The sequence below is a fragment of the Schistocerca serialis genome, chromosome 2 (assembly GCF_023864345.2).
Source record: "Schistocerca serialis cubense isolate TAMUIC-IGC-003099 chromosome 2, iqSchSeri2.2, whole genome shotgun sequence".
NCBI classification, from domain to species: Eukaryota; Metazoa; Arthropoda; class Insecta; order Orthoptera; family Acrididae; genus Schistocerca; species Schistocerca serialis.
The window spans coordinates 445,000,005-445,019,650 of record NC_064639.1 but is presented as its reverse complement, the minus strand read 5'-3'; the positions used below and the strand labels follow the sequence as shown (position 1 = coordinate 445,019,650).

Below are 19,646 nucleotides of genomic sequence, written 5' to 3'. Positions count from 1 at the left end.
GAGGTAATGACAGTGGCACGTAAAGTGCCCTCCGCCACACACCGTTGGGTGGCTTGCGGAGTATAAATGTAGATGTAGATTAGATACAGACATCTTTTTTGTGCTCTCACCAAAAATAATAGGTGTCAAACACAACTGTAATCATTAGCAAGATACTGATGATTATAGTTGTGTTTGAGGCAGATTCAGAGAGGACAACACACCTCTTAAAAACTAATGGCTCATTACAATTTCATACTTTTTATTTTGATTTTAATAAGATTGCTTGTAAATAATTACAGTGGGCAGTAACAAGGACAGAAAAGCAGTTGAGTGCAAAATCATAAAGTCAGTAGTATATCTGTGTTTGAGGTGGTTGTGGTATCATACAAACAGCCTGCATGAACTAATTAGCAATGTGGCATCTGTGTACCCAAATAACTGGACACTAACATCTTACTGATACAAATTATAATCACTTCCAATTTAGGTTTTATTCAAACAAAAGGATTCTTCCAGTTACTGCAATATTAAGTAGGAATTATTTAATATTTTCAGTATTCCACGATGAAAAGTCTTCCAAGATGCATGGGTTTACTGTACTGAAGTTGTGTACAATGACACAGTATGCAGTCTTTCTCATTGTGGTATGTGAATCAGTTGTAGATATATCCAATTACATACTTCACCTCTTGGAATATGTGGGCACTAAAAGTTATGCAGCAGAGCTCCACGTTCACACTGGCACCACTCTGCTTCAATTTACATGGTTTTGCTTCTCAGCAGTACAATATGCCGCTATCTTGGTTGCTTTTGTTCCCACCAACAGCAGCCTACTTATACAATGTTCGGTATAATCTGTTGAGGCTCTTTATAGTGTTGATATATGAGGATTGCCCAGAAAATAATGCACTGCATTTTTCTTCTTCAACAGTTCTCAATTGAACATAATGAGAATTACACACATGAAAGAATGTTCTATCTACACATCCTATTTTTTCACATAATGTCCATCCCATTCTATGCGAAACAAGGGCATGTATGCCCTGTCGGTACCAATCCTTGTCCTGGTGGCGGAGCCAGTGCTTCACTGTGTGAATCACCTCCTCATCACCCTCAAAATGTCTCCCATGAAAGGCATCCTGTAATGGCTCAAACAAGCGAATGGAAACATCAGGTCGCTGCAGCATGTTAGGTGGGACAGCCATGGATGGTCTCCCCAACCACTGCAAATCATGGAGCTCCACCTACCCACCTTCTTATGACCTCACCCTGCGACTAACTGTACTTCTGTCAACAGTGGATGCTCCATAGACTTTGCACAAGCATTTGTGAATATTCCCCACAGTTTCTTTCTCTGCAATGAGAAATTCAATGACAGTATGTTGCTTGTAATGTACACCATGTACATTCACCATTTTGAAACTTTCCTGCAGCTACATTGTGTCAGAAGTGATGGAAACTTGGCGCACTCACTCAGGAGGCTTCAATAATACATACGTAACATTTTGCATTCATAGCATTGTTTTTGGATGAGAAAAAAAATGTGGTGCATTATTACTTTCTGGGCAACCCTTGTAATATTCAGCTGCATACTCATGAATAATTAGTCATTTGCATTAGCGACAAGTATGTTATCCACTTCACAAGATAAGAAATTACAACTTTCAGTTCTTCAAACTCCACACCAAGGTCCACAGTCACCATGCTGTGGGACCTGGTGTTGAAGGCTGGGCGAAGCAGTTAGCCATGCTTCCCAAAACTCTAGCTGCCACTTGTGCAACCTGTTTAGAGGACATCTGACCTTGCCTGAATCATAGCACTTCAGCACTAATCCCAAAATATTGTATATAACAACAACTACAATCAGTTTTTGACAAGATAATTTAATTGAATGGATAAAAAAGATCTACTTGCCAAGCAGCAGCAGAACACACAAATGAAAGAGGGTTGTAGTTTGGCCAGTCTCTCGTTCTCATCCTGTGCAGTAAGTTTCCCCTCATCTGCAGTTCTGGGTGACTTTCCCAAAATCTACCCCTTTTCCTAGACCTCTCCAGTCCTTTTTGTTCATCTCTCTTTCTTTCCCTTCGACCCTTCTGCCTGAAGAAGGAGCCACTGGCTCTTATAGCTTGCCTAATTACAACCCACAAAATACTGTATAGTATCAAATTTGCCAACCCATGCAAGGGACATTATTAAACTTTAACATTTCCATTAGTTTAGCCACTGTTCCAGTTTATGCTGGCTAAGCAGTGCTTACCTTGCATCCATTGAATACATGCCATTGAGGTGGTTGACAGTCCGTCACAATATATACAATGTATTGTTGGTTGGGAGTATAAAGTGAAATAAGATGCAGTAATTTTCTGTTTGAAATTAACTTTTACTTCACTGAAGAATAGCTCCATAGGAGTTTTAAACAGTATTTAAGCTCTAATGTAATTCACAATGACATTGCAACATTCAAAGATATTATACATTTAAATACTGGTGGTCCTCTTACATTGGACTCAAGTGAAACATACTCTTTGAACTTACACACACACACACACACACACACACACACACACAAACACACACACACTATTTGTGAATAAAGTATTCCAAAATAAAACTATATCTTTTACACATCAAATCACATTCCATTCTACAATAAATATTACTAAAAGCACCAAAAATGTAAATCTGGTATAAAATAATCACATAGGGAACACAGAACAGCACAGTATAAGACCACACCCTGAATTCTCGTAAGGATATGCTTCTCTGGCAAATTACTTGGAACTTTGGAGATTCTGTGAGCTTATAACTTATTCCAGAATGTGGCAGAAATCAGACACAAGACAAATATTGAACAGGTACATGAATTTAAGAATACTGTATGAATTCCTCCTTAATCTATTGAAAATAGTCTGTTATGGAGGAAGAATACCATGCCAAAAGGCCATCCGTTCCTTGTCTAAACTACTGTCCATATTTAGTTCCACGTTAATGTCCAGAAATGCTGAATTCTGTTTAGTGAATGCTTCCCATTTTGGTATAAGATGTGATGTTTCATTTGGTGTTGGATCACTGAAAAATAAATATACATGTTTAGTGCTACAGTTTAATATTATATATAATGAAAACTTATTCTCATGAAAATTAAACACTGTGATAAGCATAGCTCTGATTTATATAAAACTCCTAGTTCTGACTGAATTCACTGTGAATACTATAAAGAACAGAAATAATTAAGCAAAGCAATTTTGAATATAGCGAAACATGAAACTGGGCAAAACCAAAACAGATAAACATATAAATCACAAATAGAGATTGTTAAGTAAATAACCCTAAGGACATGACTAACATTGCTATATTACTAAAGTAATTGTTTGTGATTAAGCAGCAAGGAATCTTTCCATACAGTTACAATTAACAATGAACCTTACACAAAGCTGCTGCTACCCCAACTGAGGAGAAAATCAGTGGAATCATGCATAAATTTAGGAGTAAAATGTTCACAGGTCTAGACAAGATCCTGATGTGGCTGCTAAAATACTGTATTAGCAGCATAAAAGCACCCCTAATAGATATTATAAGTGAGTCTTTACAATTTGTTGCCTTCCTGATTATCTAGAGCAAGCAAAGGTTCTTCCCATACTCAAAGTATATGACACAGAAAATGTAAAGAATTACAGACCAGCTTCATTACTGCCTTCTTTTTCAAAAATAACAGAAATGTTTATGAAAAACAGATTTATAGTTTATATAAACACATACTTCTGTGTAAAGAAAAACTTGGTATCATATCTGGAAAAGGAAAGGAAGCTGCTGCAGAAAAATTTACAATAGTCATTTCAGAAGTCTTGGATTAATGAGAACATGTAACAGGTCTTTTTCTAGATCTCAATAAAGCATTTGACACAGTTGGAATCCAAATCTTCTATGTAAACTTGAAGCACTGGAAATGAAGGGACTTAAGGTCCTATGTAGCAAACAGAGTGCAAGGGGTGGAGATTTTCCAAATTTCCACTGACTTGCAAAATAAAGGGTGTCTTTGGAGGAATGGCTAGTATTCAGAGAAATGACAGGAAAGATCATTTGAAGTAAAAAGTCCAATAAACACAGTCTCTAAAATGAATACCTTAAGAGCTATGAACAATACTACAAAACAAGTCTCTTGTACTGCTAGCTGTTTGCTTTCTGTATTTTGAGAGGTGGAAGCAATAGATCAAAAAAAGAAAAAATGTCCAGTAAATATGGGCTTTAATATGCATACGTTAAGAACTATACGCACTTATTTGTCTTTGCTAATGAAGCACATCTCTTCTACTGAACAAGTGTTCATAGTTCTTACGGTGTGTGTTTTGGAGCCCAAGTTTACTACACTTTTTCACTTTTAATGACCATTCTTGTCATTTCCCTGAATATTGACCACTCCTGGGACACTCTGTATAGGGAAACATCTTTCAGAAGCAGAATATTGGTACACTGTAGTCCGTCAAGTGAGTGTTAGGCCCTACAATGTTCCTTATTTACACTAATAACTTTCCACTGTGAATCACACAGTATGAAACAATGTTATTTGTTGACGACAGCAATATACAATAATTACAGATGGTCATCAGAAATGTTAGGAGAAAAGCTGACAAGGTGCTTAAGGTCATCTGCAATTGGTCAACAACCCATAAGATAACACTTAATATAAAAAGACTTGTAACATGAACTTCTATGTAGGTAAAAAAACCTAAAGAAAACAAGGCTTAAAAGTACAAAATGAGACCACAGAGTTTGTGGATAACACAAATTTTTTAGGTATGTATGTAGGTCAGCAATTAAAGTGGGATGAACACATCTGAGTAATTGGACAAAAAAGTAGCACAGCATGCTACATCCTACAAATATAAAGCACAGTGTATTCGCACAGGCCTGTATGTTTTGTACACAAATATTGTATCATCAGTAATGGTGTAATGCTCTCAGGTGCAAATGTTGAATATATTTAAAATATGTTCAAGGTGCAAAAACTGGTCTTCAAAATAATAACTAAGGGTCACAAATGGGGCCACTGCATTGAGCTACTTAAAAAAATGGAATATTTCATGGTTCCAAGTGACTATGTCTTTCAAATTAAAGTTTTTGTACAGAGAAACATTGAGCAGTAAGTGGTAATCAGTTTCATAAATGATTGCCAAACCAGAGTCAGTGGTTACATACATCTGGATATAAAGATAAAGTCAAGACCGAAACCAGTATTGTTTGTAATGAATAAAATCCACGATGGTTGTAATTTCAAAGTTCCTTTATCCATCATGATGAATCCAAGTAACAGCTGTGGATGTCCCACTAAGAATATATTAAACCACTACATATTACCAAGGAGCAAAACAGATAGGAAATAAGTAAATTTACAATGTGTTTTACAGTATATTTACTAAAAAACTAGTATTTATTCAGTCAAACAGTTCATTCAAATAATTATGATTAAACCATCAGGCTGACCAATAACAACATAACCTGTAATGTTGGAGTAAACTTGTATCACAATATGTGTCTAGTTTGTAAATTATACAGTGTAATCTAAAAATGAAGGTGCAGTATCAGAGGAGTCTTGTGATTCACTTTTCTTGTGTGAATCTGTTCTTTCTGTTCCTTTAAGTTAACCTTATGTAACTGAGAGAGAACTAGAATATATTTGTCTATATCAAGAATATCTCGTATATATCCTTTTCCTCATGTTTCTTATCTTAGATAAATCATCTATAAATAATGAATATAAATATAATGATGCCATCCAAGCTGTCTGTGTATGGATGAATAAATAAACAAATAAAAAATAAAAAAGGAAATTTTGTATCATTCATTGTAATTTTTAAATTACCGATCTAGGGTGCAGTCACCAATGACAACAAACTTGTGTGCAAAGTTTCCATTATGTAATTCATCATCATGATACACTGGTGTGCAAAATGGACAAAAGTAACTTTGGCATGGTACGTCACTGCCAAGTACTGTAGCTTGATGAAATGTGGACCATAGGTAGAAGGAACTGCTACAATATAGTACAGGAAATAACTGAAAGGATTACACAGTGAGACTAACAGAAATAACACTTCTGTTCAAAGACAGTAATTACATGACGTCATTGCAGTTCATAATGGGCATCCCGTATACCACAAAAGGTGGAATGTGGGTTGCAACAGGGTACGTGTGATCACTATCGATGGCAATTTATGCTCTGCAGTGCCAGAATGTTGGTAAGGACATTTTGTTGTCTGGTGATCCAGTCCTCAATGAGTGTGATTGACAACTGCCTGGCAGTTGCTGGTGCATGTGGACATGTTGTAGTACTTCTCCCCAATGCATACCATATGTGCTTGATGGGATTTAACTTGGCAGGTGGAGGGGGGAAGGGGTCAGACAGACCAGTCTATTTTCTGAATATCCTTTCATGGTAAGAGCTCCTACACCTATGCTGTTTGATGCGGTTGCACACTACCATCCACAAAAATTAAGTCGGGGCTGAATGCACCCCTAAATAGGTGCACAGGGGAAGGAGTACAGTGCCAGAATTGGAGGTCATACACCAATTAAACATGGTGTAGACCATAACTCCCCACCCACCAAAACAATCATGTTTAACAATGCTGGATGTGGCCTCATATGGTGAGAGATGGGAACAAGTAATGCTCCCAAGAACATCGTCAAACATGATTGATGAGGCATAATGTTGCATGGGTGTACTGACCAGATCTAATCTTTGGACACAGTCCATTGATCAGTCAATGCTATGTGACCTGTAATCACAATGTGCATCTTTCCAGACGTGCATTCAGCCCTGACTTCATTTTTATGGGTGACAATGCAGAACTGCATCAAATAGCATTGGTGGAGGAGCTCTTGGAACAATAGAATGCTCAGCAAATGGACTATCCTCTCCATTCCCTACAACTTAAATTGCATCAAGCACATGTGGGATGCATTGTGGAGATGTACTGCAGCATGCCCACATGAACCACTAACCACCCAGTGGTTGTTAACCACTCTTGTTCAAAAATGGAACACCAAACAACAAGAACTCCTTACCAACCAGCAAGGGAGTGTATTGCAGAGCATGCATTGCCTTCCATTCCTATCAAGAACCATGTCTCACCTTTTGTAATATCCAGAGTACATCATAAAGTGCAGTGACTTCAGTGTAATTAATATCTGTGAACAAAAGTGTCATTTCTGTTAGTCTCAATAATTCTTTCAGTCACCTTCTATATTATACTGCAGTAGTTATTTCTATACATGGTCCAAGTTCCATTGAATTACATTACTTGGCAGTGACATATAATGCCAAAGTTATTTTTGTCCTCAAAATTTGCATACCAATACAATATGTACTCCACTAAATAAATATATTGTAGTATTTACAAGTGGCTGTATGTACAAAATAATATTTGTGATAACTTAATTTTTATTTTAAATTGCCCTTTTCCATTTGAAAAATCATTTACATTTGTATCTTTATAAATTGCAGCTCATTTGTGCACACATAGTCACTGGATTCTGGAAATAATGTGTGTATCTGAACGTGGAGCAAGTGAAATATTCTGATATATGATAATATTGCCATCAAGATTTCAGATAGTATTCAGAGCTGGACAAAATCCCTCTCTACACTTTTCTATGCATTGTAGTTGCCAGTTAAGCAAATCAATGTTCCTCCTGCAAGTTTTTCAATGTCATGTACCTGTATCCCTTTAGGTCACTGCCCAGAACCTTTATTTTCTCTCAGGAACTTCATTGGCCTATAAACTATTTGCTCATCAACATGCCCTGACGATCTGTATTTCTTTTTTGTTACACTCATAATTACAGGTTACACTCCAGTGTTTTCTCTGATCCATTAGTTCATTTTTTTCTAATCCTCCTAGTTATTCACAACATGGAACTTTCCATTGCTACCTGAGCAGCTCAGAGTTTCAAACAATTTACGCATTATAAGTCTGTGTTTCACTGTCATAATTCAAAACTGGTAATACACACATACAATGAAGTAATATTCAAACTTTGTTCTGAAAACTCTAGTATGCCAGGATCAATCCAAGCCATGATTTGGTGTTTTGTGTATTTCTTTACTTGCCCATTCAATTATTGTCTTCAACTGCCCTAATTAGGAAAACTGATAAACTGGATTTATGACCTCATTGGTGATTTTATTTCTAATGCTTTTCAAATTCAAAATGCTATTTAATAGTTGCCTTTTTGTACCTGCAATCTTTTGCTTCCTTCATTTCTGCACCATCTTTTTCTGTTTAATGAAAGATGTTACTTTTGTTAAATAACTGCTTCTTTCATCTGTTTCTGTACAATCTTTATTTTCTAGATGATGAACATGTTACTTAATTAAAATTGGCATACCTCCCTAATCTGAAATAAGTTGTCATAATGTATGTTTTTTTTTTTTTTTTTTAAATTTGGTGCTTGATGAGTATGTTTCTCTCTAGCTTTGTGTGTATTTTACATGTGTAAGTGTAGATCATTCACAGTTTCAAAGTGGCTTAGAACCATTACATCCTCTCCAATTTATTGTTTGGTAAAGTATAATCAGTTTAATTTTTCATTCCATTTGTGCCTGTCAGGTCCATCATCTGTTTGATATCTAATAGAAGAATGTGTTAAGAAAAAACATAGGGATATATGTGGCAACTTCTACCTTCTTAAGACCTCTGATAATTTAAAGTTATGAGAGAGGTATGCACCTGAAGATAAAAGTTCATATAATATGAATAAAAGTTCAATGGAGGAACAAATTCATATTCTTTTGTACAAATTCTGAACATTTTCATTTTCACCAAAGACTGTCAACAAGTTTTATTGGTTGAAAGTGCAATTTTGAGTACTTATTATGAAGCAGCTGAAGCCATAGCACTTGTAATGGATATACATGAATCAAGACTGAAAGCAAACTATGTTGCAACAATGTTTAGCTCCATGTTGGAACCAATAATTCTTCCTTCTGTACAATCAATATCAATGTATAATTTTAAAAAGTATCATTCTGCTAATAGTACCACATATAATTTTTTTAAAAAAACTTTCTTCTCATAGCACCAAGTCAAAAACAATAATGTAGTTCTCATTTTTTGCTTTGTGCAGTTTGCTGTTAAACATGAAATCCAGTGAACACACAATTTTCAGAAATTTAACTTGTCCAACAAAAATTTATACAAAAATGATAAATAAATCAGTAGAAAACGCATATGGTGAACCAATGATCTTCCCTCATCTTCTGTTCAACAACTTGTACCAATTTGTCATTCATTAGAGACAGTTGCCCTTTGTTGTCGTCCGTTACACACATTCTCCTTTCCTATGCTCGACTTTTGTCGACACACTCCCAATTAGTTCATCAAGTGCTTCACAAACATGACAGTTAATGTCAGCAACCAATTTATTCCTCATATTCAGGATCACATGACTGATTAAATCGACTGATTCATCAATTTTTTTAAGCTGTATTTCAAACTGATAGTATACATCAGCATTTGAGATGTCAATAATAAACAATAACATCTTCAGTTCACCATTTGCTTCCACTAGCTTGGACACATGGGCACTCCTGCAGATGGAACTCAACTATGTAAATTGTAAATTGGGCTATCTTCCTGTGTTCTGATTGTAGGTACTTCAGATGTTTCATAAAAATATGAAAAAAGAACAAACACATCAGTTCCATAATGCCCAGAAAAGACGACAATACTGCACTGTACTTGAATAGTGAATGGTATACAGGTAGATGTCACAAGGTTGAGTACATGCTGTTCCAGTCCCCCACCAAGGAAAAATCCCTGTCAGTACTAGAATCGAACTCGGGTCCTCTGATTAGCAGCCAGGCTTGCTGAACAATAACATTTCAAGGCATACAACACTTGATTAACGAAATCATTATAACAACCAAGCAAAGTTGTGTACTTGTTAAGATCCTGAATGTGCATTTAAGGGGACTGGGGTTGATATCTGATGTAGAAAGCCAGGTCCAATTTTTTCTTTGGTTTCCTAAATTACTTAAGATAAATACTATGATAATTCCTTTGAAAAGGGCATTGCTCATTTCCTTCACTATCTCTCCACAATCCATCATTGCTTCCATTTTTTGATGACTGTAATGCCTTACTGGCAATGGAGACATAATGTGAAGTAACAAATTTAGCAATATCTGTCAAAGAAATAAGTTTGAAAAATTAAATTTTTGTCATGCTGCTTGGCAGCTGAAATGATATTCATAGGAATCAGATTTACAAGGCACTTTGTTAAAGGACATCTTCTAAACATCATGAGCTACACTTTAAATGTTTTTAGCCAAACTGATACTCAGGTGTGTAACCCATCATTAGTGGCATCTGATACAGATGAGCAAAGAACTATATGTACATGACTTTCTACAACATGACAACTGTATACATAACAGCAGAAACATAATTCCACTTACATTATATACCTCTATATCAATGATGTTTGTTAGTTATAAATTCTTTATGATATTCAACTTGATGTGCACCTAGAAAGCAAGCAACCATGTGGATATCTAAAACCTAATTACAACAATGTCTACATTAATACAGTACTATAACAAATCTGATGTACCTCACAATACAGAGTTTGTCATGTATGTTACCATTGTCAGATATTAGGGAGTGAGATTTGTACTGCAAACAAGCAAATTAAAGGAATATGTACTCACTTTAAGAATGTTGAACTTATTGATATAAGCTGCCCATTGTGAAGATACCATATTACTTATGAACTCTACTTAAATGCTTTAGGAAAGTAGCTTCTGGTTGCGATTCATTTACAGATGTGTCAAGGAAACACATTGTAAGACAGTAAAATCAACAAGTCAATATGTATTATTCAGCAGTTTAAGCAAAAAATAAATAAAAAAGTGTTGAAGCAATGAGACTACCTGAAATCACTGCTTAAGATCTAACAGCAATAACATACATGACTCACTGTTTACTGTGAGGTAATATGGAATCCACATTCTATTGTATTAAACAATGGAAACTCCAGGTTGGAATATCAACAATGTAAGGAAAGGATGATTGCTACTTACTGTAAAGATGAGTAAGTTCCAGACATGCACAATTAAAAGACACTTACACATTAACTTTCAGCTACAGCCTTCATCAGAAAAAGAAACACACGGATTCATTCAAACAAGCAAGCACACCTCACACACATATATCTGCAATCTCCTACAGTGTGTATCAGATGTAGACATCAGTGTGAGTGGATTCTAGGTGTTCACATGGTTGTATGCTTTCTAGGTGCACATCAGGTAGAATGTCATAAAGGATTTATATCTGACATGCATGTCATTGATATATAGGTACATAATGTAAGTACACTTGTGTTTCTGCTATTATACACACAGGTGTCATATTGTAGGGGCTGATGTACATACAATTGTTTTGCTCCTCTGCATCAGATGCCACAGCTGATGAGTTATGCACCTAAATACCTGTCTGGCTAATAAAGATTTATAGTGCAGCTCATGGTGCTTAGAAGATGTTCTACAATCAATATCCAAAAGCTGTGGAGCACCAAGCATTCAAGATTTTTACAATACAACTTCACAAATGAAAAAATAGTTAAACCAACTAATTCATACAAATGAATTAATTCTGAATATTACATATCATTGTGATTTAATGCCAAGATTTGGTTTATGTGCGAATTGGGACCTCTGTACTGTGAACAATCATATTACAAAAATATGTACTCACTTTAAGGAAGCTGAGCTTTTTGACATAAGCTGTCCATTGTACAGGTACCATACCACTTATGAACTCTCTACTTAAATGCTTTAGGCAAGCAGGTACTGGCTGAAGACACATTTACAGATGCATGAAGGAAACAAGTTGTAGACAGTAAGACTGACACACCAGAGTAAATCACCAAGTGGTTTAAACCAAAAAGAATGGCGATGAAGGGAGGAAAGTAACTGAAATCTCTTTAAATCAACTTGGAGCCTGAGGAACACAGATTACAAATTGGTTTAAACTGAACAGCACAGGTCAAGGGAAACCACAACTGAAAACTAGAAATACCAACTTAGGCACCAGACAATCACACACTATATACTGGTTTCTCCTGATACGAGCAATGGCAAAGGAAACAGTATAACTAAAACATCCACAAATAAAGTCAGCAGTGGCTGATGATCTACAAGTGGAAACCACACTGGAGAACAATAATGAAGATTTCTGACAGTAACTGCATGATTAGATATGTATTCAGAACAGCATCAGATATGTATTCAGAACTGCATCAACTAAGGCAATGAAGGTCTCTTTCCTGTATTACATCATAATGTCCAGTCCTTTAAAAACAAGATTATAATGTTAGAAATTCTCCTCCAGCACAAACTATGTGTTAATGAAGTGATGAGAAATGTAATTGACGTCAATAGCAGCATTTGCACTAATGAGTCACCATAGTAAGGAATCCTTCACACTTGGTGGTAGTACTATTTTTGTGTTCAAGCAGATAAATTTCAGTAGGGTGAATGAAATTTTATCTTATATTATCTCTGTGGAAAGGTATTTTGAGTTATCTGCAACCATACTCCCAGAACTTAACTTCATAAATATTAATCTATATAGAGCATCAAGCAATTGTTTATCTATTTTTATAACCAAATGAATGTTCTACTCAATAGCTTCAGCTCATTAAATATTAAGCCAGTGCTTTGTGTGACTTTCTGATTTTTCGAAACAAAGAAAACACAACAATGCTGGAGATGCTTTTTTAACAAACATTACAAAAACATTCAATTAGCCCCACAATATGCTCACCAACAAGAACCTCAGCAGACACAATCAAAGATTAATCTCAGATAAAAGCTTTGACTTCACTATCAGTGTACTGAGTATGGGATATAATGACAATGAGGCACAGTCACTACGTATCATTCCAGTTGCAAAGCAGTAACAAACAAAAAAAGGAGCATACTCTGAAGATATCAGAATATTGGACTTTCCACTAAGCTAAGAAAAACTTGGAAATGGTGTATGTGTGTTTCCATAGTATCTTCTTTATTACTTTAATATACCTTTCCTTCTTAAAACCAAAATGACAGATGTCAAGACCGAAAAAGAATGGACAACTGTCCTGTAATGGACACTGACTTTTGCAGAACTGCTGTGAAAGATATACAATTTCCCAAAAAATTGCTGACTGTTCTAAAAAACAATGATAATTTATAATAGAGTGGGTAGTGTATTGCCTGAATAAACCTTTATCATATGATAGGTGTGGCAGATCTAAAATTAGTTGTGAATAAATTCAATGAACACTCCACATCACTAGCTGGAGAAATCATCCATGTACTCTGTAGGAGTCCAACCACAATTTTTTTTCTTCAGGGAATCGAACTGGTAAAACTTTTCAGAAGAAAGTATTAAATAATAAAACATCAGGTTTCATTTTAAAAGCAAGTACTCTGCACATAGTAATATCCTTCACAAACATTTTCAGAATCTCATTTGAAACAGATATTTCTCAGGATATCCTCAAAATAGCAATAGTGTCACCACTGCTGGAAAAAGGTTCTGCTGATATAGTCTCCCAACAACTGGCTTGCATTTCCATTAAGTTATTTTCCAAAAATGCTAGAAAATCTTTTATATGTCAGACTCATAAATTTCAACTCTCACTTTCCAAGGGCAAGGTTCAGAAAGATTATGATTGCCCAAATAGCAATCCTTGAGTTTTTAGATCATGCTGTAAAATTTAACAGTGAACATAAACTTTTTGTAGGAATTATTCTTGACATTTCAAAAGCCTTTGATATACAGAATCACAAAATCATGATTGAAAAATTAGGAACATGGATTATAAGAGGTGTAACATATAACTGTTTGTCATTATGTTTAGTAAACGACAGATAGACGATATCACTTCAGTAAGAGTAGAAAATTCAGAATGAAATCAGAAACAGCATTTTCTTTTCGGATGAGCTACCACAAAATGTGGAGTTACTCAGTGCTTCACCCTGGACCCATTACCCAGTCTATCTAATTTATGTGTATGATCCTGTTGAACACAAGAACCTCCAAAACCAGTGTTTTTAATGACTCTAGTGTTCTAGTTTTTGCATCTAACATAGAAAGTTTGAAGCAACAGCAGAAAACTACGAGGGTCACTCAAAAAGAAATGCACACTATTTTTTTTTTTTTTAATCCATCTTTTATTCTACATGTTCGAAAGTTTTACAGTGTGTAGATACATCCTTTAGGAATAATATTTTCATTTCTCCACATAATTTCCATCCCTCTCAACTGCCTTACACCATCTTGGAACCAGTGCTTGTATACCCGCATGGTAAAATTCTGGACCAACCTGTTGGAGCCACTGTTTTGCTGCATGCAGAATGGAGTCATCATCTCCAAATCTTGTTCCACGAAGAGAGTCTTTCAGTTTCCCAAAGAGATGATAGTCACATGGAGCCAGGTCAGGACTGTAAGGTGGGTGTTTCAGTGCTGTCCATCTGAGTTTTGTGATCACTGCCGTGGTTTTTTGACTGACATGTGGCCGTGCATTGTCATGCAACAGCAAAACATCCTGCTTTTGCTGATGTGGTAGAACATGACTCAGTCACGCTTGAAGTTTTTTCAGTGTTGTCAAATATGCATCAGAATTTATGGTGGTTCCACTTGGCATGATGTCCACAAGCAAGAGTTCTTCAGAATCGATAAACACTGTAGCCATAACTTTTCCAGCAGAAGGTGTGGTTTTGAGTTTTTTTTTTTTTCCTTGGGTGAATTTGCATGATGCCACTCCATTGATTGCCTCTTCGTCTCTGGTGAAAAATGATGGAGCCATGTTTCATCACCTGTCACAATTCTTCCAAGAAATTCATCTCCACCATTCTCGTACTGTCCCAAAAGTTCACTGCATACTGTTTTTCTTGTTTCTTTGTGAGCCACTGTCAATATCCTGGGAACCCACCTGGTAAAACCTCTTTTAACACCAACACTTTCAGTATTCTGCAAACACTTCCTCCCCTATCCCAACATAGCATGACAATTTGTTCACTGTGATGCGTCTGTCAGTAGTCATCAATTCATTAACTCTCTGCACATTGTCTGAAGTGTGTGCTGTACAAGGCCTGCCACTGCGAGGACAATCCTCAATATTGCCGTGCCCGCTTTCATCACGTAACCTGCTTGCCCACTGACTAACTGTACTGCGATCAACAGCAGCATCTCCATACACCTTTTTCAACCTCTTGTGGATGTTTCCCACTGTCTTGTTTTCACAGCACAGGAATTCTATGACAGCACATTGCTTCTGACGAATGTCAAGTGTAGCAGCCATTTTGAAGACATGCTGTGATGGCGCCACTCACGGGAACAGGTTGAACTAAGTTTTGAAACAAGCGGGAAGGATGTATCTACACACTGTAAAACTTCCACACATGCAGAATGAAAACTGTATTTTTACAAAAATAGTGTACATTTCTTTTGGAGTGACCCCCGTATATGACAGGGCTTTCTGGGTAGTTCAGCACAAACCAGCTGATGATAACTTCTGAAAAGTGTGTGTCAAAACTTATCTCCTCAATCTGATCAAAACAGTATCCAAGAAGAAAGATTACAAAAGAAACTTGTACAAAATCTTAGTTCTACAAAATTGTTGGGTCTATAAGTTAAAAAAGTCCTTAAATGGAATACAGTTGTAAGTAACTTGATTAAATGGTACAAGTAAACAAACAGTGGTATTGGCATTCTATGAACAGTTCTTTTTGCTGTAGAATCATTTTTGAGGATATGCTGCTGAGAAAATAAATGTATTCAGAATGTAAAAAAAGAGCAGTGAGGATAATTTGTGGCTTTAAAAGAATGGATGCTTGTAAACTTAATTTTACTGAACACCAGGTTCAGTTCCATTTTTTATTTATTTTTTATCCTTGAAACAATCTCATCAGCTAGGAACTGTCTCACAAAAGCTGGTAAACTAATGCAGAACAATGATGTGTACCGTTATGGGACCAGGTACAGTCAAATGTACACCAAACATTTTCCAGGTCATCATCCCACCAGAAAGTGTAAGCCACTATGGTGTAACATTACACAGTAACATAGCATAACAAATAGAAATGGCTCCGATATAATATTTAAGAACAAACTAAAAGTGTTCCTAACCATGTGCTGTGTTATTCTGTACAAGAATAACAAAATAAGTAAAAAAAAGTAATTTGTTGACCTGTTCAATAGCACCTGAATGATCTGTACTGTATGCTAAAGCAGGACAAATAAATACACAATAAACACAAAATAAAACCTTGTTCTTCCTCCTCTTTGCATTCATTAAAGGCAGTACAATTTAAAACAAGTTACAAAATGTTTTTACAACTCAATATTTTTGAGACTAGCTGTATTGGGCATGGAAATCATGCCTATTGGTGACACATGAAAATTTGTGCCAGACAGGGATTGAATCCAGATTGCCCACTTACCATGACAGATTGGGATAAACAGGAAATCCATACTTGCGTTCAGGTCCTGCACAAATTTTCATGTGTTGCCAATTGGTATCATTTCCATGTCTAATGCAGCTGATGTCAGAAATATTTATAGCTGTGACAAAATTCCATGATATTACTATAGCTGCAGACAATCACCACTGTCTGTTCCTTCAGACAGACTTGCATGCATGTCTGAAGGAACAGACATTGTAATATAGTTAAAACAAGATGTCAATGTCCAACACATTGTGTTGCTCCATTATCACTGATAGTGTTTATGGTAGGAACTACCTGAAGCTGGATATCAGCATGTTCAGACCCCAAGCTGTACCAACTGCCAAAACAAAATCAACACTGAACTAACGTGCTGTAAGTCACATAACACTGTAGACCCCATACATTATTCTGTCATTTTAGTACAGCAGAACATATGAATTAACTGTCATATCAGACCACTGATGAGACACATTTTCACCATTAGTCCTTCAATGTTTGTTCACTGAATAACCAGAAGCTGAATATCTTACACAGTGTATGATGAAAGCGATTAAATTAGAATAATTAAATATGTATGTACTAGATGATTAGTGAACACACTGAATAATTATTTCATTGTAAAGCACAAAATTTAAATATTCTCTTTAAAAATTTAGGAGACTATGAATATCTGTCATCATTGAATATTTTCATCATACCCATATTTAGCAAAATTTGTCCACATAGTAATGATTCTGTCACGTATTTGGCCTTCATCTGATGTTTGGTCCAGATTTTGCCCACCTCTGTTATCAAGGAATACATATTTCAGATCATCAGCATGGGGAACACCTGTGTTCAATGAGGGAAAAAAGTGATGTTACACAAGATGCACAAAAACAGGTATAGAAAAATAATGCAAATCTTCATAATCATTTTTCAACAAGGTTTCATACAAATTCCACTCAGACAACAGAAGTGTTAGAAGTTCATTAAGATTATAATATTGGTAGGCCTATTTCATTCTTCTTCATCTTAAGTCTGAAACTGGGGTAGAATTTCTTACAGTGATGCAATTGCAGCAGCAAGAACTTAAATATCAATACAACCAAAACAGATGTACTTTTTTCCAGCAGGAGTACAAGAGTTAATGATTCTAAGTACAGCTGCAACTTGTGAACACAAATTATTTGCTAAGAAATAAAGTTGTTTCTGTACTTAGATAAACTCCATAATTAAAATTAACAATTTTTAGTAAGGTAATTGCCATTTGGTAGAATACTAAATCTCTTTCTTAGGAACAAGCAATACTGTTATGGAAATGACATTTTCTACTTGACATTAAACAAACAGTAGAGAAGAAAACCTAATGTTCTTTCCCATCTGATCTCACTTCTTTTTCCCCTTGTACAACACCATCCTCTGGATCAATTTCCTGGCTTTGATCCAAATGTCACTGCATTCGCCCAGTCATTCAGTTCTATAAAACCCATTATGAAGGAGAGCATTCAGTGATTTGGAATAAGTCAAATTACGCATTACCAAACATAAGCAACCACTGCTGAACACGTTCTCAATGTCTCATTTCTCCCCATAATAACTGTCCTTCTTTTCAGTACAACTCTCTGTTACCACTGTCTATGTCTAAGTTAGTTTTATATAGTATGTTTTCACATTACACCAGAATATAAAATCTCTCTGACACTGAGTTACCCCATTCCCTCTTCAAACAAACTTATTTGACTCATGAGAGCAACCTCCGTTATACTTTAGCTCCATCTCTAATGGAGTGTTCATTTTTACAAGCTCCTGAAAATGTTTTTCATTAGTTTTTTCCCATGCACTGTTAGCACTCTTTTTTCAACTCCTCTACAGGACCATTTTCTCCCCCTTCCAACCTACAGTACATTATGTAGATTACTTTGCTGTAGAGTAACTAGCAAGTTGAGAAACTGGCAAAACCAGAATTCCATTTGAAATAAAGGAGAAGAAGGTGATGAAGTTGGGGAATTGATTTGGAAAAACATTGTTTCAACATAAAAGCTGATGTTGTTGTGGTCTTAAGTTCAAAGACTGGTTTCATTCAGCTCCCTATGCTAGTCTACTCTGTACAAGCCTCTTCATCTCACCATAACTACCACAACCTACATCCATCTGAACCTGCTTACTGTATTCAATTGTTACCCCCAACATATCCTTTTATTACCAAACTAACAGTTCCTTGATGCATCAAGATTTGCCCAATCAACTGATCCCTTGGCTTGGTCAAGTTGTGCCATAAACATCTTTTTTTTCCTTATTTTGGTTCAGTACTACCTTATTTATTATTTTCAGCTTTCTTCTGTAGCACCATATTTCAAAATCTTATATTTCTTCTTGTCTGAACTGCTTATTGTCCATATTTAATTTCCCTATATGGCTACACTCCAGATGGCCACCTTTAGAAGAGATATATGCTAATATTTAAACTTATGTTAGATGTTAACAAATTTCTCTTTTTCAGACATGCTTTACTTTCTATTGCTAATCTGCATTCTGTATCTTCTCTACTTTGATAATTATCAGCTATTTGGCTGCCACAATAGCAAAACTTATCTGCTGCTCATGGTGGCTTATTTCCTAATTGAACTCCTATATAGTATGTTTCCACTTTACACTAGAATATAAAATCTCTCCGACACTGAGTTATCCCATTGATTTCAATTTAAGTATATTCCTTTACTCTTGTTTTACTTTTGCTGACGTTCATCTTATATAATCGTTTTTCAAGACACTATACATTTCGTTCAGCTACTGACCCAAGCCCATTACCTTTTCTGACAGAATTACAATATAATCAGCAAAACCTGAAACTTTTTATTTGTTCCCCGTGTACTTTAATTCCCTTTCCAGATTTCTTCTTGGTTTCCTTCAATATACAGTTTGAATTACATAAGGTATAGACTACAACTCTGTCACACTCCCTTCTGAACTATGATTCCTCTTTTGTGTCAAAACACTCTTGTAACTGCAGTCTGCTTTTTGAAGAAGTTGTAGGTAACCTTCTACTTCCTTCAAAATTTTGGTGAGTGTAGTCCAGTGAATATTGTCAAAAGCTTTCTCTAAATCTAGAAATGCCATAAACATAGGCTTGCCTATCTTCCATCTAGCTTATAAGAAAAGTCGTTGATTCAGTATTGCCTATGTG

The 19,646-nt window shown here is 35.8% G+C and overlaps 1 protein-coding gene across 1 annotated transcript in view; it reads right to left on the bottom strand.

The window, feature by feature from the left end:
• Positions 1–2,349: 2,349 nt before the first annotated feature.
• Positions 2,350–19,646, bottom strand: part of LOC126457326 (cholinesterase 1-like) — a 93,823-nt gene continuing 76,526 nt past the window's right edge. The window contains exons 10-11 of the mRNA XM_050093524.1: positions 17,179–17,311; positions 2,350–3,051 (exon numbers count right to left, since the gene is read on the bottom strand). Coding sequence (XP_049949481.1) covers positions 2,895–3,051; positions 17,179–17,311 — 290 coding nt within the window. The 3' untranslated portion in view covers positions 2,350–2,894. The remainder of the gene's footprint in view (positions 3,052–17,178; positions 17,312–19,646) is intronic.